The 19711-nt window shown below is 40.3% G+C and overlaps 1 protein-coding gene across 1 annotated transcript in view; it reads left to right on the top strand.

Moving 5' to 3' along the window:
- Nucleotides 1-19711, top strand: part of MRPL13 (mitochondrial ribosomal protein L13) — a 41071-nt gene that overhangs the window by 13014 nt on the left and 8346 nt on the right. Inside the window, exons 4-6 of the mRNA XM_061439536.1 lie at nucleotides 827-887; nucleotides 7543-7629; nucleotides 14225-14346. Coding sequence (XP_061295520.1) covers nucleotides 827-887; nucleotides 7543-7629; nucleotides 14225-14346 — 270 coding nt within the window. The remainder of the gene's footprint in view (nucleotides 1-826; nucleotides 888-7542; nucleotides 7630-14224; nucleotides 14347-19711) is intronic.

Here is a 19711-nt window from a genome sequence, read left to right as displayed (position 1 = left end):
TGAGGACAGCGGGCAGCCTTCCCCTCCAGGGCACCTTCCCAACCCAGCGTCCAGCCTGGTCTCCTGTGTTACGGGCAGATTCCACCAGCCAGGCCACCAGGGGAGCCCAGTGAAGACCCAACACAGCCAATAGAGTAATTAATTTTAAAAATGGTTAGCCAAGAAATTTCTAAGATGTGGAATTTTTTATGAAATTCAGTTCAGTCGCTGAGTCGTGTCCAATTCTTTGCGACCCCATGGACCACAGCACGCCAGGCCTCCCTGTCCATCATCAACTCCCAGAGTATACTCACACTCGTGTCCATTGAGTCAGTGATGCCATCCAACCATCTCATCCTCTGTCGTCCCCTTCTCCTCCTACCTTCAGTCTTTCCCAGCATCAGGGTCTTTTGCAAGGAGTCATTTCTTCGCATCAGGTGGCCAAAGTATAGGAGTTTCAGCTTCGCATCAATCCTTCCAATGAATATTCAGGACTGATTGCCTTTATGATTGGTTTTATAAAACAACAATTGCTAAATTTGACCACTTAATAGCATTTCATGTAGCATAGTTACTGCTTAATTTTTAAGACATGATGAGTAGCATAGTTCCCAGAAGCAAGTGTGTGTATTGGTTGCTCAGTCGACCCCATGGACTGCAGCCCACCAGGCTCCTCTGTCCATGGGATCCTCCAGGCAAGAACACTGGAGTGGGTTGCCATTTCCTCCTCCAGGAGAAACAAATGTAATTTCATAATAAAAATAGTTTCATATTATGAGAATGTTCATTTCAAGGATACTATCCCATCGCCTACTCCCAATTTTATTGTCTTTGTTTCTTTTAATAGCTACCCAGGTGGATTTAAACAAGTAACAGCTGCTCAGCTTCACCGGAAGGATCCAGTAGCAGTAAGTGTATTGTATTTTTTTATCATTATTAATCATTTGTGGAGAAACTGGTTCAGAAACTGGGTTTTCAGTCTTCCTTCTCTTCTAACGTAGCTAGCGTTCAGGGCTGTGAGTTCTTCACTATATCATACAAGTTTTGATAAGTACCAATAATATTTCATCATCATCCAGTTCTGTATCTTTTCTAATTACTATTTAATATACTTTGCATTTAGTCATAGAATTTTGATGCTTTTCTTTTTAATTTCTTGACATCTGCATGATCACCTAGAATATATGATTGCTGAAAATGTTTTGGGGAGACAGATGTATGTATATATATCTGTTTATATTTTAAGTATATCAAACATGCTAAATATGTTCCAATCTTGCACTCTATTTTTGTTATTCACTTTATTGAAGAGTTATGTTAAAATCTCAATTATGGATTTATTGATTTTTCCTTATAGTTCTGTCAGTTTTTTCCATTGTATGTTTTGACGATTTAGGGTTAGATAAATTTAAGTTTGGAATTGTAATCTTCCTGAAGAATTGATTGAGGTATGTCCTGACTTTATCTCCAATAGTGCTTCTTAACTTGTAGTCTATTCTTTTTATATATTGATATAGCTAAATCAACCTTTTTTTATTTTGATGCCTCATAGTTTATCTTTTATAGTTTATCTTTAAACTTTACTGAGCTAGATTTTATTTTTTTAATTGGAGTGTTAATTGCTTTACAATACTGTGTTGGTTTCTGCCACACGTCACTGTGAGTCAGTCATAACTGTCTGTATTCCCTCCTTGAGCCCCCCTCACCCCCACCCTGCCCCCTCGGTCATCACCGAGCCCTGAGCTGGCCCCCTGTGTTACAGCAGGTTCCCACCCACTGTCCGGCTCACACACGCCTGCCAGTGCAGGAGACGCAGGTTTGGCCCCCGTGTGGGGAAGATCCCTGGAGAAGGAAATGGCAGCCCACTCCAGTATTCTTGCCTGAGAAATCCCATGGACAGGGGAGCCCGGCGGGCTGCAGTTCACGGGGTCACAGAGAGTCGAACTTGACTCAGCGACTGAACAGCGGGGTGTATATGTCGGTGCTGCTTTCTCAGTCTGTCCCTCTCTGCTTCCCCCGCTGTGTCCACAAGTTGAGCTAGGTATCATTTTCCTTCTCCTCCCCTCCTTGCTTGCTCTTGGATTGATTGAGTTCATTTATTAGAAAGTGAAAGTGAAGTCGCTCAGTCGCGTCTGACTCTTTGTGACCCCATGGACTGTAGCCCACCAGGCTCCTCTGTCCATGGAATTCTCCAGGCAAGAATACTGGAGTGGGCTGCCATTTCCTTCTCCAGGGCATCTTCCCAACCCAAGGATAGAACCCGGGTCTCCTGCATTGCAGACAGACTCTTTACCGTCTGAGCCACCAGGGAAGCCCCTCATTTATTAGAAGTATAAGATTAATCAATATTTTTACTTTCCTCACAGTCAAGTCAAGGCCTCTAGAAGATTTTTAATACCCGTTCTCCCTCTGTCTGTATGTTTTCTCTGTTCAAGATGGTTTAAAAACCCTTCTGGTTGGACTTTCTTGTTCTCAGTTTTTTATACTGTTACTAATTTTTTTACGATCTTCTTTGCTTGCAGCCTTTTAACTCCGATCAGTGTCCTCCTTGAAGTACTCCTCATTGACATTCCCATCGTAACAGTCTCTGAATAGTGGACGCCCCTTTTCTGTTTGTAACTTTATTTTTACCTTCATTCTTAAAAAATAGTTTTGTGTATCTGCACAATTCTAGGATAACTTTGTTTTTTTCTCTTAGCTTTTTGAAGCTATCTTTCAAATAGATTTTAGTTTCCGTTATTGCTGTTGATGTCAGATTCAGATGTCACTTTATTTGTGTGTAGCCTGTCTTGTCTTTCAGAATACTTCTAAGATCTTTTCTTTGGCTTTGGTTTTTATTTTTGAGTTTTCTTACCGATTTTGCTTGAGGACCGGTTTCTCCTCTGAAAATCTGTCAGCTCTTACACCTCTCCACATTGGTCCCCTTGACTCCCTGCCCGCCCTCTCCCTCTGGGAGCTGCCTGTGTACACAGCAGACTGCCTCCACTGCACACAGTTCAGTTCCTCCTTTTACATTTTGTGTCTTCCTCATATTTTATGTCTCCCTGGCTCTGTGCTGGATTGTCAGGAATTTCCTTAGATCTGTGTTCTTGTCCTCTCATTTTCTTTTCCCCAAGGTCTAATCTTTTACTGAGTTTCTAATGTCAGCTGTTGCATTTTTTTCCTTTTCTGGAAGCTTTTACTGTTTGTTTCTTTTTCAGTTTGCTAGTCAGTTTTGACCATCTTCTGTTCCTTTGTCATACCTTGGTTCTCTCTTATATTTCTTTAAGCACTTTAAACATAATTCTTAGCATTTATATCTGACTGATACTTGTGGGTCTTTGTGGGTCTGCAATTTACTGTTTCTGCTCAGGGTGCTAGGAAAGTACTTGTACCTTGGAACTTCATCCCTGAGAGTTTTTGAGACCTATGTTAAAAATGAATTTCTTCAGAAGAGATGTACTTAGCTTTTGGCTGGTGCCTGGGGATATACGTGTATACACACACCCCCCAACCTAAGACCCCTTTAAGCTATACTTCCAGCTTCTGGAATTTGATCCCCATAAAACAGGTGAACTTGGGGCCTGAAAACCTTACAAGATCAGGTTCATAGTTAGCAACTCCCTATCGAGAAAGACTTACTTTTTCGTTTCCCCGCTCAGCACCCTGAAAGGATGCTGCCTTTCTGCTGGCCCCGGGGATCCAGGCAGGTGGGGGCGTCTTGATCCTGCTGCAGACCTCACGTTTGCGGTCCTCTGAACCCAAGCCCTGTGCTGAGCGGACACCCCAGAGCAGATGGCAGCCCAGGACTTTCTTTTTCTTGTTCTTCCTATTTTTGTCCTCCAGTCAGTTCCATCCTTTAGAAATATTTAAAAAAACAATATTACTAGCTTCATTAATGTTTATTTATTATGTATCATAGAGTTCTGTCCTAACAGGTGTTCTAAATCCAAATGCTAGTTCTCAGTATTGATTATAAAAGCAGAGTCTTCTGTTGCCCTTTACAGTTTTATTTTTTTCTTCCTTAACTCTTGATAACCCAGTCTTTGAATTGTTCTCTTAGATTTGGGAGTGTTTTCCCCATTCACAGCTGTTTTAGCTTTTTATTTAAATGAGCAAACTGTTAAGTTTGGAAGATACTCCTTTTTATTTTCCTAAAATGATGAATAAAAATAAATATATGTATGTATGTATGTATAAAGAATGCAACCATTTGTTTGGTGTTCAGTTCAGTTGCTCAGTCGTGTCTGACTCTGCGACCCCGTGGACTGCAGCATGCCAGGCCTCTCTGTCCATCACCAACTCCTGGAGCTTACTCAAACTCATGTCCATTGAGTCAGTGATGCCATCCAACTATCTCATCCTCTGTCATCCCTTTCTCCTCCTGCCTTAAATCTTTCCCAGCATCAGGGTCTTTTCCAATGAGTCAGTTCTTTGCATCAGGTGGCCAAAGTATTGGAGTTTCAGCTTCAGCATCAGTCAGTCCTTCCAATGAATATTCAGGACTGATTTCCTTTAGGATTGACCGGTTTGATTTCCTTGTGGTCCAAGTACTGTCTAAAATTTTCTTGGTTAAAGGTGGGGGAAGAGCTGTGTTTATTACTGACATAATGTTTAGAAATTCTGTACTTTACTGAGTATTTTTACTTCATCATTTGAATCTGTTTTATAAAAACATACTCAAGAGTTGTTTCTTAGAAAATATTTAATGTTCTACTTTTATAATACTAGTAAAAAGTTGTTGTTAGGGCCGCTGCTAATATGTACCATAACTTTTACAACAAATTATAGTTTTAATACTTAACGAATATTTTCCAATGTCTTTAAAACTAGTTTCTAGTTTGTTCAGTATGCTGAATGTACACCAGGAGGCAGTGTAAGCCAACTTCCAATGTGAAGAACTTGGCTTTGGGTAGCATCTGTAGGAATCGTTTCAAACTTTTTTATGAACAGAGATTGAAATGCATTATGAAATATTTGATGATGGCTTTAAGTCTTAATTTTGACTGTTTTTAAGGAAGAGGTCAGTTACTTTACCACCAATCCAAACCCTCAGTGTTTTTCGGGAACAATAAAGTACATTGAGTAATAGCAGGACGTGAGTTTGAGTGAGCTCCAGGAGTTGGTGGATGGACAACCAGGACAACCAGATGGGCAGAGAGGCCTGGCATGCTGCGGTCCGTGGGGTCGCAGAGTCAGACACGACTTTTAATTAAGTACGTTGATTTAAATAGTAGGCTTTAAAATATTTTTCCATATCTTTTTGTAATTACATAGCAGATCTTTAACTCTAAACTCAAATATGTGTATTGATCCAGCCCTTTATTTATGTCCTTTCTTCATCTGTCATGCAGTTTAGTTTCCTTAAGAGCTTCTGTGTTCTTGCCTTTTTTTCTAATACGGTTCCTTTCTCATATCCATTCCCTCTCCTATAGCTTACAAAGATGTGTTTTGTGAAACAGGCGTCACATGCCCTGGGTTCAGATTCAGTTAGGAGGGTCTTGAATGTTCATAACCCTGCCTCGTTCTGTCTGTCTCACTTTCTGAACTCCTCGGAGTTCGTGCTTCTGTCCGTGGGGCTAGAATTGCTCGACGCCTGTTCACGTTGCGTCACGCTTATGTTTTGGGCAGGTGTGTGTGTGTGTGTCTGTCATCTTTTTCCCTCACCTGGCAGCTTGTAACCTTTTCATACTTTACAGCTTTCTCTAATTTGATTGTTATGTTTGCATTTTTTAACTAAGGTGCATTTTAAAAATACCAATTTGTTTATTCAAGTAAATAAAACTAATTATTTTAAGAACATGAAAACCAAATACCAAGAAACCCTGCTGATGTAATAAACTGGCTGTTAGGATGATGTTCAGAAGATAGAATGACTTGCTAATCCAGACAGGATGCTAAGTAGTCTTAACATCGTCGCTTTCTACTAGAGACTTTTAAGACACTAAAAATTTTAAAGACTGACATCAGTGCTACCCAGTAGAAGTTTCTGCTCTGATGAAGATGTTCTTTGTCAAATACAGTAACCACTAGTCGCAGGTCGACCACTTGAAATGCGGCTTATGTAATTCAGGACTGAATTTTTAATTGCTTTTAGTTTTAACAACATAAAGTCCCTAGAATATAAAGCCTTAACAGCACTAACAAGAAAATAGATGGAAAATATGCGTGGGGTGGCGTTAGTATTTGTACATATTGAGGTTTTGTGGTCTGATTTGATGAGAAGATAAAAGGATAAGGAAATCCTCCACAGTGCAGTCCCATTGTAACATGTGCTGCCTCCGAGGGTTAGTGTACTACATGCCACATTATAGCCTTGAAATATGAGTGCGGATGAAGACAATCAGCTTGCCTCTCCAGGTGTACGTCAGTCGTTCCACGCGGCTCACGCAGTGTGTCTGTGCACACTACATGCCAGGAGGCCCACGGGAGAGCATAGAGCGCAGGCTGACGCTGCGTGACTTTCTTTTGACACACACGCAGAGCCACATTCAGGACAGCGCTGAGGACGCCTCGGACTCCCCTGCTGGGCTCGTGTTTCCGAGTCCGCCTGCCAGCGCGGGGGCCTTGGGTTCCACCGCTGGGCGGGGAGACCCCACGTGCCGTGGGGCAGCTCAGCCCGTACGCCACGGCTGCGGAGCCCGCAGGCCCAAGAGCCCGCGCTCTGCACCAGGAGGAGCCAGCACCGCAGGCAGAGCAGCCCCTGCTCGTCTCAGCTGCAGCGAGCGCGAGTGCAGCGACAGAGACCCGGCACAGCCTGAAAGAGGGCTTAAATAGCAGATAAACTGTGGGGCTGACCTTAACAGGCAGAAAAGCAAATCCTAGGAAGCTTAGTTTGCCCTCTTGGCAACGGGTGTGACAGGGTGAAGGGTCTTCCTGATAAGTGACAGGAACGCATTGTTAGGTGTCTTTGCATGTGGTATGTGTGTGTCCTGGGAGTAGGCCTACCTGGTTTGAATTCCAGTACCATTTATTAGATACAGGAAATTAGGGTGGGTTCTGTAACCTCACTGAATTTGTTTCCTCGTCTATGAAATGGAACTTAGTAACATAAACAAGATAACAAATCTAATGCAGTGACCCCTGTACACGTGGTGAGTTTTCAGTGAATGCTCACCACTACCTTCATTCTAGATTTGTGACTTACAGAGTCAGCCTCATGATGGTATGGTCAGGCTTACTTCACTCACTGGCAGTCTCCTGATCACCCACCTCGAAAACGGGATTAAACCTCACTAGGATCTGCTGTAACCTGTATGTAATAGATTATTTGGGCCACAGGTTCTTGTATAAGCTCAGAGAATTTCTTCTTATTCCATCTAAAATCAACACATACACAGGTTTTCTTAATGTCTTCCTTTTTTTTTCCTTTTTCTAAATACAGATAAACAGATTTAAAAGATGGTAATGTACAAAATAATAAAAGTTCTTTTTTATTGCTGCCACATATCTGCTTACGTCTCAGTTTTGTTCCTTTCATATTCATATCGAGTCTTAGCCCACTGCTTTTCATCACTATCTCTTACTGTGTTTATATTCCCATCACATGTTTCTTACTGAGTGCTCCATGTATCTGTTTTTCAGATTGTAAAACTAGCTATTTATGGCATGCTGCCAAAAAACCTTCACAGAAGAACTCTGATGCAGAGGTTGCACCTTTTCCCAGATGAAGTAAGTCCTCGAAGATCCTTTATTAAATTTTTAATTAAATATTTTCTCATTTTAAAATAATTGTTGTATTTGTTTTCAGTAATTTTATGTCAACTTTTGAAATATTTTTTTGCATTTTATAGTGAATACACTACAAAAACAATTGCTTCTGATTTAAATCATAAAGTGAACCATCATTGAACTAAAAATCAGAAGTCTGTAAGATCCATATTTTCATTTTAATAGCTACTTTTTTTAGAACAAGGAACTATAATTAGAGCCCCTGTTTATTTGAGGGTACTCATAGGTAATTTCATGAACTACAAAAAAGTATGAATTCACTTTACTTTTTTGTGACCTGTATAGCTTCTATGAATCATAGATTAATAGCTTGGCTTTGATTGCTAATCATCTCCCATGATATAACTTCAGAATACTTATTCCTACTCAGAACTTGTTCAGCTAAAAAGAACTTGAAAATGAAAAGACAGTTTTATTCATAACTATTATACTGGTATGAATACTTAGCTTTTCTCTCTAGTATAATATAAACACTAGAAGTTCTATATAAAGTAGTTGCGTCCAGGCTCTAGAATCAGACTGCCTGGGTTTGAATACATGTCCCACCATTTACTGACTTTGTGGCCATTATTATCTGTCTTCTCATCTGTGAAATGGGTGTAGTAATTGTACCTGCATCCGAAGATTGCTGTAAGAATTAGATGAAACAACATTTTTTAGGTACTTAGACCAGGCCCTGGAACATAGTAAGTACTACTAGTTGGTATCAATATTACGGGTTATAATTGTCCTTATAGTTCCAAGTAAAAGAATAATATAGAATTCATTCCAGAATATCAAGTTCTATCAGCTATTCAAGGCACTTGTATGTTCTATTGTTAGCTTAAATAATGCATAAGTAAATTATTCAGACTTTTACCAAAGTGGCTAATTATTAGCTTTGCTTTCCATGAATGAGTAGAATAATTTCCCCCTGTTCACTTTACCTCTGAGGTAACAAGCATGGGAGTAGTATCGTCATGTAAGGATAAATGACCCTGGGCATGAAATTAAAAGAATTTTAAAACTGTTTCTGATTGTACTTTCACATATTTTTAGCAACCATGATTTCTACAAGGGACAAAGAAAACAGTAATGTCATTTTTCCCAGTTATCAAGTTAGATAGGTTTTGGGGTAAATTACTTAAATGATTTCAGTCTATAAAATAAATGAGCCCATTTCCCCAAAAAGGGATTGCTAAATTTTCAAAAACTTGACAACACATTTTACTGTCATGGCCACGAGGAAACGGGCACTCACACGCTGCGGGTAGCAGTACAAAGTGGTGCAACCCACGAGGAATCCAGGGAATGAGGTGACAGTTAACACAAAGACATACGTAAGGAGGTTCGTGCTTGGTCTAGCAGCCTTGTTTACAGCAGGCTACCCTGAAGATGCACATACACAAGATTACTGTTTCCATATTACCCGTAATAGTAATGGAAATAAACAAATGCTTATGCATAGGAAATTGGCTAAATTATGCTATATCTATTCAGTTGAGTACTGTGCAATTATACAAAAAGGAATGACAGATACCATTGTGACTTGATAAGTAATGCTTTCCAAGATACATTATTAAGTGAAAAAAAGCAAGATGGAAAAGAATGTAGGCGGCACACTGCCTTTTACATGCATTCATACATGTGTGTGCTCACACACACACACATATCTTTTTGCATAAAGACACAGGAAGAACAAACAAGGACATGCAGTTGGTCACTCACTAGATCAACACAGGGAAGGATGGGGAGGAAAGAGAAGGAGCTTCTGCAGAAAAGCCTTCTAGATTATTACAGCTGTTTAGATTTTTTTTAATCATGTTAAGATTTTATATATTAAAAAAATAAAATGCCAGTACCAATAGAAGTAAGCAGAACTAGTTGTCAGACTGTGTTTTCTAAGTGCTATTCCATATTAAAAGGAATGTGATTCTTAGAGAAGTGGTTGATTCTAGGTCTGGAACAAAAAAGTTTATTTTGGAGTACACACATGCACAAGATTATTATTTTTGCATTGTTTATAATAGCAAAATAATAAGTAACAAAGTAAGACAGTGTTCAAAGACCGATGAGAAATATCAGCACACGGGAGGCAACTTGAAGTGGTGCCTGCTGAACATACACGGGGCTCTGTGAGCCTCGAAATGAAGGAGCAGAATGATGGAGTACTTGGAGTAGAAAACAGAAATCTATGAGCCCACAGTGATAGTCCAAAAATTATTTTTAACTTATTATAATTTCCCTTCTCCTTTTTCAAGAAGGAAGAGCTCTTCTTTAGAGAAGAATGTCATCTAAACCATGTAGAAAATAATACTGAATTAGAAAAGCCACCATCATCAGTGTATCGTATACCCATTGAGTTAAACGTTGTAGAACAGGATATTCAGAGTTTCAAAACATGCCACAGAGAACTATTTAAAAAGGGAAAAGATTCTTCTATGGTAAAGCCATCTGGTCAACCACCACCTGTAACCAAGACATTAAATTTATCATCAATATGGGATAAACTGATGTTGTACGCCTCCTGCTTCGAATGAGGCACTGAAGACCCAACATAAGCTATGTAGTGTCCTGCCAGAAATGTTCATCCTGAATCTGATCATGAGGACACAGTTCTACAGATCCAAAGGAAAGAGGGCATTCTGCAGCACAGTTGGACTGGCCGCTTCAAAATCAATTTCCTAAGGAGGCCTTCCAATCAAAGGGAGCTAAAGGGCGCATTATGTACATTAAACAACATAATAACATAATAGCTGTAGCATGTGACACTTGACCTTTGAGTAGAAAAAGAAAGCTACATAAGACTTTATTAGACCACTTTGGTAAATTTGAACATACACTGTGTGTGTGTGTGTGTGTGTGTGTGTATACACACACTGTATATCAGGTTACAAGATGTTTCATCAATGTTAGTTTTCCTGAACATGAATTTGTAATGTGGTTACGTCAGAAACAATTCTTATATTTAGAAGATATATATGCTGAAATATTTAGGGATGAAATATTGGCAGACAACTCTCAAATGGTACAGTCAAAGAGTGTTTGGTGTATATGTGCTTATGAATAGATAGAAAGCAATCGTGTTACATTTTATCAATTAGTGAATTTATGTGAAGGCTTCATGAGTTCACTCGTTTTCACAACTTTTCTGTAGATTAGAAATTCTCTTAAAAATTGCATAAACTGGGACTCCCCTGGCAGCCCGGAGGTTAGGACTCTGCTTCCACTGCCCAGAGCCTGGGTTCGAGAGCTCAGCTCCAGAGCCCAGAGACCCAGATCGATCCCCGGCTGGCTGGAGGCATGGCCAGGAAACAGACAAAAGCATGAAGAGGGAAACCTGTGAAAGAGGGAATGACCACCTCCCCCCGCCCCGTGCTTCTGTTTTCTACTTTTATTCTTTTCCTTATTTCCCTCTTCGGCTAACCACCCACTCTGCAGAAGGCATCGTCACAGAAAGAGAAACTCTGATAAACACCCTCAGTTAGCCTGTGAGGGCTCCCTTCCCTGCGTGCGTTAAAGGAGCACTTGCCCGCCTTTCTGGTTCCACTTCGCTCAGCATCTCCATCCCTAACTGTGCACTGATTTTTGTCCATTCTTTCAGTGGATTCCTTAATAGTGGTGAAATTTGGTAAGCTCATTTCAGTCAAAATTCTATTCAGTCCAGCAAACACTTACCAGAAACCCACTAGGTTCTAAATTCTCGATGCTGAGTGAGCAGTTGTCAGTGTTAAAATTGTCTTTGCAAATGTGATCTAAGGATTTTTTTAAATAGTTTTCCAAAGAAGTGTGAAATATTCAATACATTTTCATGAATACCAAACTGGCAGATAGATTTCCTTAGTAAGTAAAGATAAAGGAGTAATTAACAATATTTAATGTGCCTGGGCATCCTCTGCTCATTCTGGTTCTGGGTGCTTACACTTGTGTATTTGAATATGCTGGGGAAGGAAAGTTCAATGTTTTTCAAATGCTTTTGAGTGAAGAAACAATTGTGAGTAATGTTTATTGTGGCTTTATATATGTTGATAGTGACCCAGCCTATCCAAACCATAATTTTAAAGTCATTTTAAGTTTAAAAAAAAAAAATCTTTAAATTTTTGGCGTGTTGGGTTTTAGAATCAGCTTATAGTGTAAGAGCTCTGTGATTCTTTGAAACTATTTTTAAATTGTATTTTGATTCTTAAGGCAAACGAGTAACTTGTTTGATGCCATGTGCTTGCCTAGACATTTGATTCCCAATTACACTATTGCTCTCTGCAGACAATGTGTAATCATCCTGTGTTTTGAGAATGGTTCAGATCAGATCAGTCACTCAGTCGTGTCCGACTCTTTGCAGCCCCATGAATCGCAGCACGCCAGGCCTCCCTGTCCATCACCCACTCCCAGAGTTCACTGACACTCATGTCCGAGTCAGTGATGCCATCCAGCCATCTCATCCTCTGTCCTCCCCTTCTCCTCCTGCCCCCAATCCCTCCCAGCATCAGAGTCTTTTCCAATGAGTCAACTCTTTGCATGAGGTGGCCAAAGTCCTGGAGTTTCAGCTTTAGCATCATTCCTTCCAAAGAAATCCCAGGGCTGATCTCCTTCGGAATGGACTGGTTGGATCTCCTTGCAGTCCAAGGGACTCTCCAACACCACAGTTCAAAAGCATCAATTCTTCGGCGCTCAGCCTTCTTCACAGTCCAACTCTCACATCCATACATGACCACTGGAAAAACCATAGCCTTGACTAGACGAACCTTTGTTGGCAAAGTAATGTCTCTGCTTTTGAATATGCTATCTAGGATGGTCATAACTTTCCTTCCAAGGAGTAAGCGTCTTTTAATTTCATGGCTGCAGTCACCATCTGCAGTGATTTTGGAGCCCAGAAAAATAAAGTCTGACACTGTTTCTCCATCTATTTCCCATGAAGTGATGGGACCGGATGCCATGATCTTAGTTTTCTGAATGTTGAGCTTTAAGCCAACTTTTTCACTCTCCACTTTCACCTTCATCAAGAGGCTTTTTAGTTCCTCTTCACTTTCTGCCATAAGGGTGGTGTCATCTGCATATCTGAGGTTATTGATGTTTCTCCCGGCAATCTTGATTCCAGCTTGTGCTTCTTCCAGCCCAGTGTTTCTCATGATGTACTCTGCATATAAGTTAAATAAACAGGGTGACAATATACAGCCTTGACGTACTCCTTTTCCTATTTGGAACCAGTCTGTTGTTCCATGTCCAGTTCTAACTGTTGCTTCTTGACCTGCATACAGATTCCTCAAGAGTTAGGAACACACTAAAACTTTTGAAAAGAGGTAATTATATCTGCAGTCCCTGTGGAAATGCCCACAGGACACTAAGTATTGATATCTTATTGTTCCTTCAGTAGACTCTCCTGAATTAACCTATCATGCAGATCCACAGTATGATTCCTTTGCCTCACTTCTGTTCCAGGAGTGCAATATAAATGTCAGTTCTTTCGGTTATCCATGCTCTTCATTTTATCATTCCCCTTATTTAGTGCAGTTCTCTCAAGATGCCTCTCAAATATGTGCTTTACTCTTTAGTCTGCTTTTCGTTTACTCAGGTTCAGACTTTTTCACATCTTACCTTTCCTTTCATTTTTCTGAAGCCTCGGCAGTATGCCCAGCGGGAATCAGCTCTGGAAGGCGCCCTGAGTAAAGGCACGGGGGTTTCAGTGTGGACCAGTGCTGGGAGGGCTTACTCGGGAGCGCTGGCCCTTGTGGACAAGGAACCTTGGAGGGGCTGGGAGTGAGCACACTGGTGTGGTCCGGTAGTTAGAGCTGTGTCCGGAGAGATTCTTAACCAAGGAGTAACTTCTTAAAAATCGGAAGCCTTTAGAACCATGATCTTTAGATTTTTCTTTCTATATCATCCCCTAGCACAATTTCTGGTTCATAGAAGGAGTTCAGTAAATGCTTGCTGGCTAAATGACTCAAGGATCCAGCAGATTTTCATTTTTGAAAGGTTTTTTTGGCAAAAACATGAAGCATAAATTGAAAAAGGTTGTGGCACTGGAAGCAACAGACCTTGTACAAACAGTCATCAGATGAAACGTTATGAGAAGGATCCAGGGCAGTGCTTTTTTTGCTGTTGAAAGGAGGAGGAAAAAATTAAACAATATTCAGAAAAAGTAGAATTTAGTGACCAGATACTTGTCAAAATTGAAGATGTCTGATTCATCATTAGAAATGTTTGTCAAGATTAAAATATAAAATGTGTTATTGTAAACATTCTTCTATTTATTATTTCTTAATACTTAATAAGAATTACTAAGGGCTTCCCTGGTGGCTCAGAGGATAAAGCATCTGCCTGCAATACAGGGGATTCAGGTTTGATCCCTGGGTCAGGAAGATCCCCTTGAGAAGAGAACGTCTACCCACTCCAGTATTCTTGCCTGGAGAATGCCATGGACAGAGGAGCCTGGCGGCTACAGTCCATGGGATTGCAAAGAGGCAGACACAACTAAGGGACTAACACACTTACACACGAGAATTGCTAATTACTAAGAATGGATTTGAAGAAAGTAAGCCTAAATTTTTGTTTGATCTAGGATATACCAGAAGATATTCTTAAGAATTTAACAGAAGAGCTTCCTCAACCACGAAAAGTGCCCAGACGTCTAGATGAGTACACACAGGAAGAAATAGAGGCTTTCCCAAGAGTTTGGTCTCCGTAAGTCTTCTTTTCCTTCCCGTCTTTGTTTTTATTGTCTTTTTAACCTGAGTTCAGTGTTTCCTATTTGCCTATCCAAATGATAAGGTCCTTGAAGGTGGGAAGTACGAACTTTTTTCACTCCCTTGGATACTTTTTGCGGCTTTTCCCTACAAATAAACTCTAGCTGTAGGTGGTAGAACCAGAAGTCTCAAAGTCCTAAGACTTTGCTAGGTAAGTGCAAGGATGTTCATAGGGGCCTATAAATTATCAGATATTTTGTTTGAAATAACATAACTTGGATTGATTATAGTCTCTCGGAATGATAAATGAATTGTCTTTACCTAAAACCGAGTAATTCTGCATTTTCGGGATTGCTTCACTAAGCCAAGAATGAGATCCAATGAGAGTCATCCGTTCTGGACGCTTTCACAGTCTGTCCAAGTAGAGGAGTAAAAGAAGAAACACAGCTCCCCTCCCCTGTGCAGTATCTTCCGCCTGTGGCCAGAAGCCTGCTTAGGTCACACACGACTCCCATCTCGCTGTTTCTAGGCGGCTTTGCCTGGCCTGCCAGGCTCTTCGTCACCTCCTCAGCTTACGTTCTTCTCCCTTCACAGTGCTGGGCTCTCAGTAACAGACTGTACAGAACTGGCACCCCTTTTATGCCATTTAGCTCTTCCATGACTTTCTGCTATCAGTTCAGTTCAGTTGCTCAGTCGTGTCCGACTCTTTGCAACCCCATGAAGCGCAGCACGCCAGGCCTCCCTGTCCATCACCAACTCCTGGAGTTCACTCAGACTCACATCCATCGAGTCAGTGATGCCATCCTGCCATCTCATCCTCTGTCGTCCCCTTCTCCTCCTGCCCCCAATCCCTCCCAGCATCAGAGTCTTTTCCAATGAGTCAACTCTTCACATGAGGTGGCCAAAGTACTGGAGTTTCAGCTTTAGCATCATTCCTTCCAGAGAAATCCCAGGGCTGATCTCCTTCAGAATGGACTGGTTGCATCTCCTTGCAGTCCAAGGGACTCTCAAGAGTCTTCTCCAACACCACAGTTCAAAAGCATCAATTCTTCGGCAAGTCTTTAGAGTATTTAGAGTACAAGTCTTTAGAGTATTCTATTTTAAATGTTTTTGACTTTGCTGACTTATTTCAAGGTTCACCTTTATTAAGTCTGCAAATAATGAGCAAAATAGTATTATTAGTGATCAGTTATATAGTGCTTTCAAATCGCCCAGCACTCTGCTAGATGGTTTACATACGCCGTATGTAATTCTCTCGCCAGTAAGAGAAATGTGTCCTTCCTGTTTTTAAGACTGAGTCAGAGGTTTGGCTGATTGTAGTACAGCCTGAATTTGAAACTAATTCCAGTCCTGTGTTCTTTCCACAAAAACAAACTTTCATTGTCTTTTGCAACAAATAGTATGAGCACTCTCTGCTGTGCGAGAGGCTGCAGTAAGCAGGACACGCATTGGAGGGGCTGCCACTAGGGTACTCACGTCACTCAGTCTACGGACTGCTGTTGAGTTATGCCATGCGCTGTAAGTGTGATAGGTGCCAAAGGGATACACACGATGAAGCCTGGTAAATGCACCTTCTTCCCTGTAATCCTTGAGCTGGGTTAGGCCACCTACATAGGGTCTTGTTATAAAAGAATAAATTATTTTACTGTATTTAATCTCATGCAGTTAAACATATGTTGTCTGGTTAGCACTGATCACAGTGACTCATCAGGTAGGCACTCAGCAAATACTTAATGAATGAATAAATGAAGAAATAGAGTATCTTTTTTATCAGGTTTTATAAATGAGGTAAAAATAATCTTTATAAGATATGAAGCTATTGATACTTTCATGAAATTTACATTTTAGGACAAATCATTTTAAGTTGTTCTTAGAGATTTGCACGGTCATTTACTGAAGACGTATCCAACCTACCTTTTCCTAGTTAGACTACGTAGAAGTTACATTTATCGTTAAACTCAGCCCACGTAAACACAGAACGTTCTTCTAGGAAGATGTTAACATTTTTAAAAGTTCTTTAAAGGAGATGTGGAATTTAAATTAATCCTTAACTTCTAGAAATCATTTATTAGCTTAAATTTACCAGTCTGAAACCTTTTGTTTACTAAAAATTCACAATAAAAGACTGCATGTAACATAGACAACATTTACTTCAAACGTAATAACTCTGGAAAAAGCAGACTCAGGCACTCAGTTGAAAAAATGTTTTAATTTGGGGGTTTTACTAAATGTTCATTGCAGAAAATAAAAATAAGATATAAATGTAGGTAAACAATGTCGCCACACTTAACATTTTGGTGTGCTCGCTTCCTGTTTCTGTGTTAGTTTTTGTGCTGTGTGTGTGTGTTTGTATGTTTTACAAACTCGGGGAATCATGATTTTGCGCGAAATACGGTATCGCTGTACCTTTTCCCGATTACACGATTTTTTTCCCCCACAAGCATGATCTTCAGTGGCTTTAAGATATGATACCAGTTTTATTCTGTAAATCTAAATATCTCATACCTGATTTTCTTACAGAAACCCTGTCATAATTCTTGCCGAGATGGGAAACAGGTCTTTTTTTAGAGCCTGGAGACGCCAAAGGTGGTCTTTAGTTGCGTGACGACACACACGTTATGCTTGTGGCCATGCGTGTCGTTCATGTTCTAAAGTATGTGCTAAGTGAGTTACACCAGCATAATGGTGTAATAACTATCCACAACAAATTATAGTCAATGTTGAAAGAGCACTGATCAAACTGCCTGTTTTATTGCTAAATGTTCCTGGCTCATTTAAAACAAACTAGAAGCTGACTGAGTGCCTTCTTTATATTAAGGGAAGTAGAAAGGGCTTTTCTAGAATTATTTTAAGGAGACTTTTAGTGAAACTTGGAGCTGCCTGATCCATGTTTGAGGTATTATTCTGGGAATGGATTTTCCTGCCCCTTCTTTCCATTCAGGTTTCCCTGTGGCAGGAATACACATCAGACACCAGGCTTTCCTGTGAGCTTTAATAAAGTTGATCTTTCCTCACCACTACCACACAGTATCTGTTAACTTATATGAGTATACACTTACTGCAATTACAGGTATACTAGCCATTAAATTGTTCAACATTTTATTCTTCTGAGTATTAGAGCTGACACCAAGTCTAATTTTTTTTTTTTTAAGTCACGGAATGCATATGACCAGGAAAAATGTATATATACATCTTTGTATCAACCAAAAACGTATTGCCTAAGAAACAGATGCTCCTTTAGGTCAGGGCCGTCTGACAGACTTTTCACGTTGATGCATAGCTGAGCTAGTACAGTAGCTGCTGGCTTCTGTGACTCTTGAATGCTTACACTGTGGCTAGTGTATCTCAGAATTGAATTTTCAAGTTTACGTATGTAATTTGACTTAAGTTTTAGTAGCTTCATGTGGCTTGTTGTTCAGTCGCTAAGTCGTGTCTCTTTTGTGACCCCGTGGACTGTAGCCCACCAGGCTCCTCTGTCCATGGGATTTCCCAGGCGAGAACACTGGAGGGGGTTGCCACCTCCTTCTCCAGGGGACCTTCCCCATCCAGGGACTGAGCCCATGTCTCCTGCATTGCAGGCGGGTTCTTGACCACTAGCCACCAGGGAAGCCCCTCATGTGGCTAGTGACTACTTTAATGGACTGTGCTGTTTTAGTTGTTTACTGCTTAATAAAGTTCAAGTATAAAATAGGATATATATTAGGATCACAATTAAAATATTTGACACACCATGCCGTCCTTAAAATGGCATTCCCCATTACTAATAGATTGGCTTTTATGAGAAAAAAATTTTTTTCTCCTTTTAGAGAAGGAACCAACTTAAAATATTCTTTTGTTCCACCCCAAATAGCTAAGGCAAGAGTATAATCTTCCTTTGGAATGTAGTAATTGGAAATTATTCAAGATAGATATGACAGGTAACCTGTAGAGACTTGACTGAGACGAATGTCCCTAGATTGCACCATAAATAAATAGACATGAAAATAGCTTGCTCTGGTTTCTGTTTCCCTAGCAATAAAACCAAACACATTTATAGTATAAAAAGGTACATTTCATAATTGAAGCTATCATTAGCTTTTGGTTCAGTGTAAGCTCTTTAGCTTTTCTGTTAGAGATGAAAATCTTTTGAGCAGCAATAACAGTTGTCAGACTAAGTTTTGAATGACCTTGAAACCAAGTCACCCAGTAGGTGACTAACAAAATTGTATTAATCTTAATTGAATAGCTAATCATTTTAAATCACTTAAAAAGTTACATTCCCTCAGGGCTAACTTCAGCATACTCTAGATTTTCTTATGCTGGTTGTTTATTTTTTTTAAAAAATGGTATACAAGACAGAAAGAAACTGATGTTTATGAGGAAACTCTAAATATGTTGTATGACTAAAGCCATTTTCTCAGATGAGAAGTATCATCCATGCGCCTCAGTTAAATTAGTGTGTATCCTTGGTGTATTAGTATTTTTTACATCTCATGGATATAAAAACTGTGTCAGAGAAAGTTAGGTCAGAGTGTGTTATAAAGTTTTATTTGGCATTTCCTTACGCATTCGCCATATGAACATGGTGATCATAGGGTATGCACTTAGACCTTGTTTCTCAGAGAGAAAATAGCACTCTCTCTTCTCACAGTTCAGTTGCCTGAGTTCGTAGCTTTCAAACGGTCAGCTTATTTTAATTCTGTCAATAATTATTTCCAGGATCATTGAGGTTTTGCCAACGTTACAAAACCACAACAATCATGGAAATTATAATGCTGTCACTGTAATGGAAATTTTTCATTATGTAGGGTAAAAATAAAACTTGTTTCATTTGAAACTTTTTTAATTTTCAGTTTTTCAAAATTCTGTAGGAGAGCTTTTCTTTGGAAAAAACTAGGTGTAAGGAAAATTTCAACTTGAATTGCTTCACAGTATCCACAGAATGATGAAACAAAACCAAAAAAGAAATGTGTTTTTTTACTCCTCACCCGTTAAATCCGTAATGCTTTATTTTAAGCATAGCCCCCACCTTTGCAGAGAAGCTAAGTGTGGAAAGTCTCAGCCTTCGTGAATGCTTGAAGACAGCCTGTGGGATGAGAACCCAGCCCCTGGTCTGACACTGCCCACAGAGCGCCCTTAGAAGTGGGCCTGGGCCGGGGGAGGCTGCGAGGGTGCCGGGCCCTGCAGTCGTCCTTGCTGGAAGCAGGGTTAGACTTAGGCAGTGTCACGGTTCACCTGTACAGCTCTGTAGAAAGGAAGACAGAGCCAGGAGTGGAAGCACAGCAGAGGGGCCTGGTGAGCATCCCGTCCAGGCAGTACGCAGCCTGGAGGAGGCCGGGGCATGAGCTTTCTGCTCGCCCTTCTGTGTGGAAGCTGTTCATCCC

Source organism: Bos javanicus, chromosome 14 (assembly GCF_032452875.1).
Source record: "Bos javanicus breed banteng chromosome 14, ARS-OSU_banteng_1.0, whole genome shotgun sequence".
Classification (NCBI taxonomy): Eukaryota; Metazoa; Chordata; class Mammalia; order Artiodactyla; family Bovidae; genus Bos; species Bos javanicus.
Note: the sequence above shows the minus strand (reverse complement) of the source record. Positions and strands in the feature narration are given on the sequence as shown.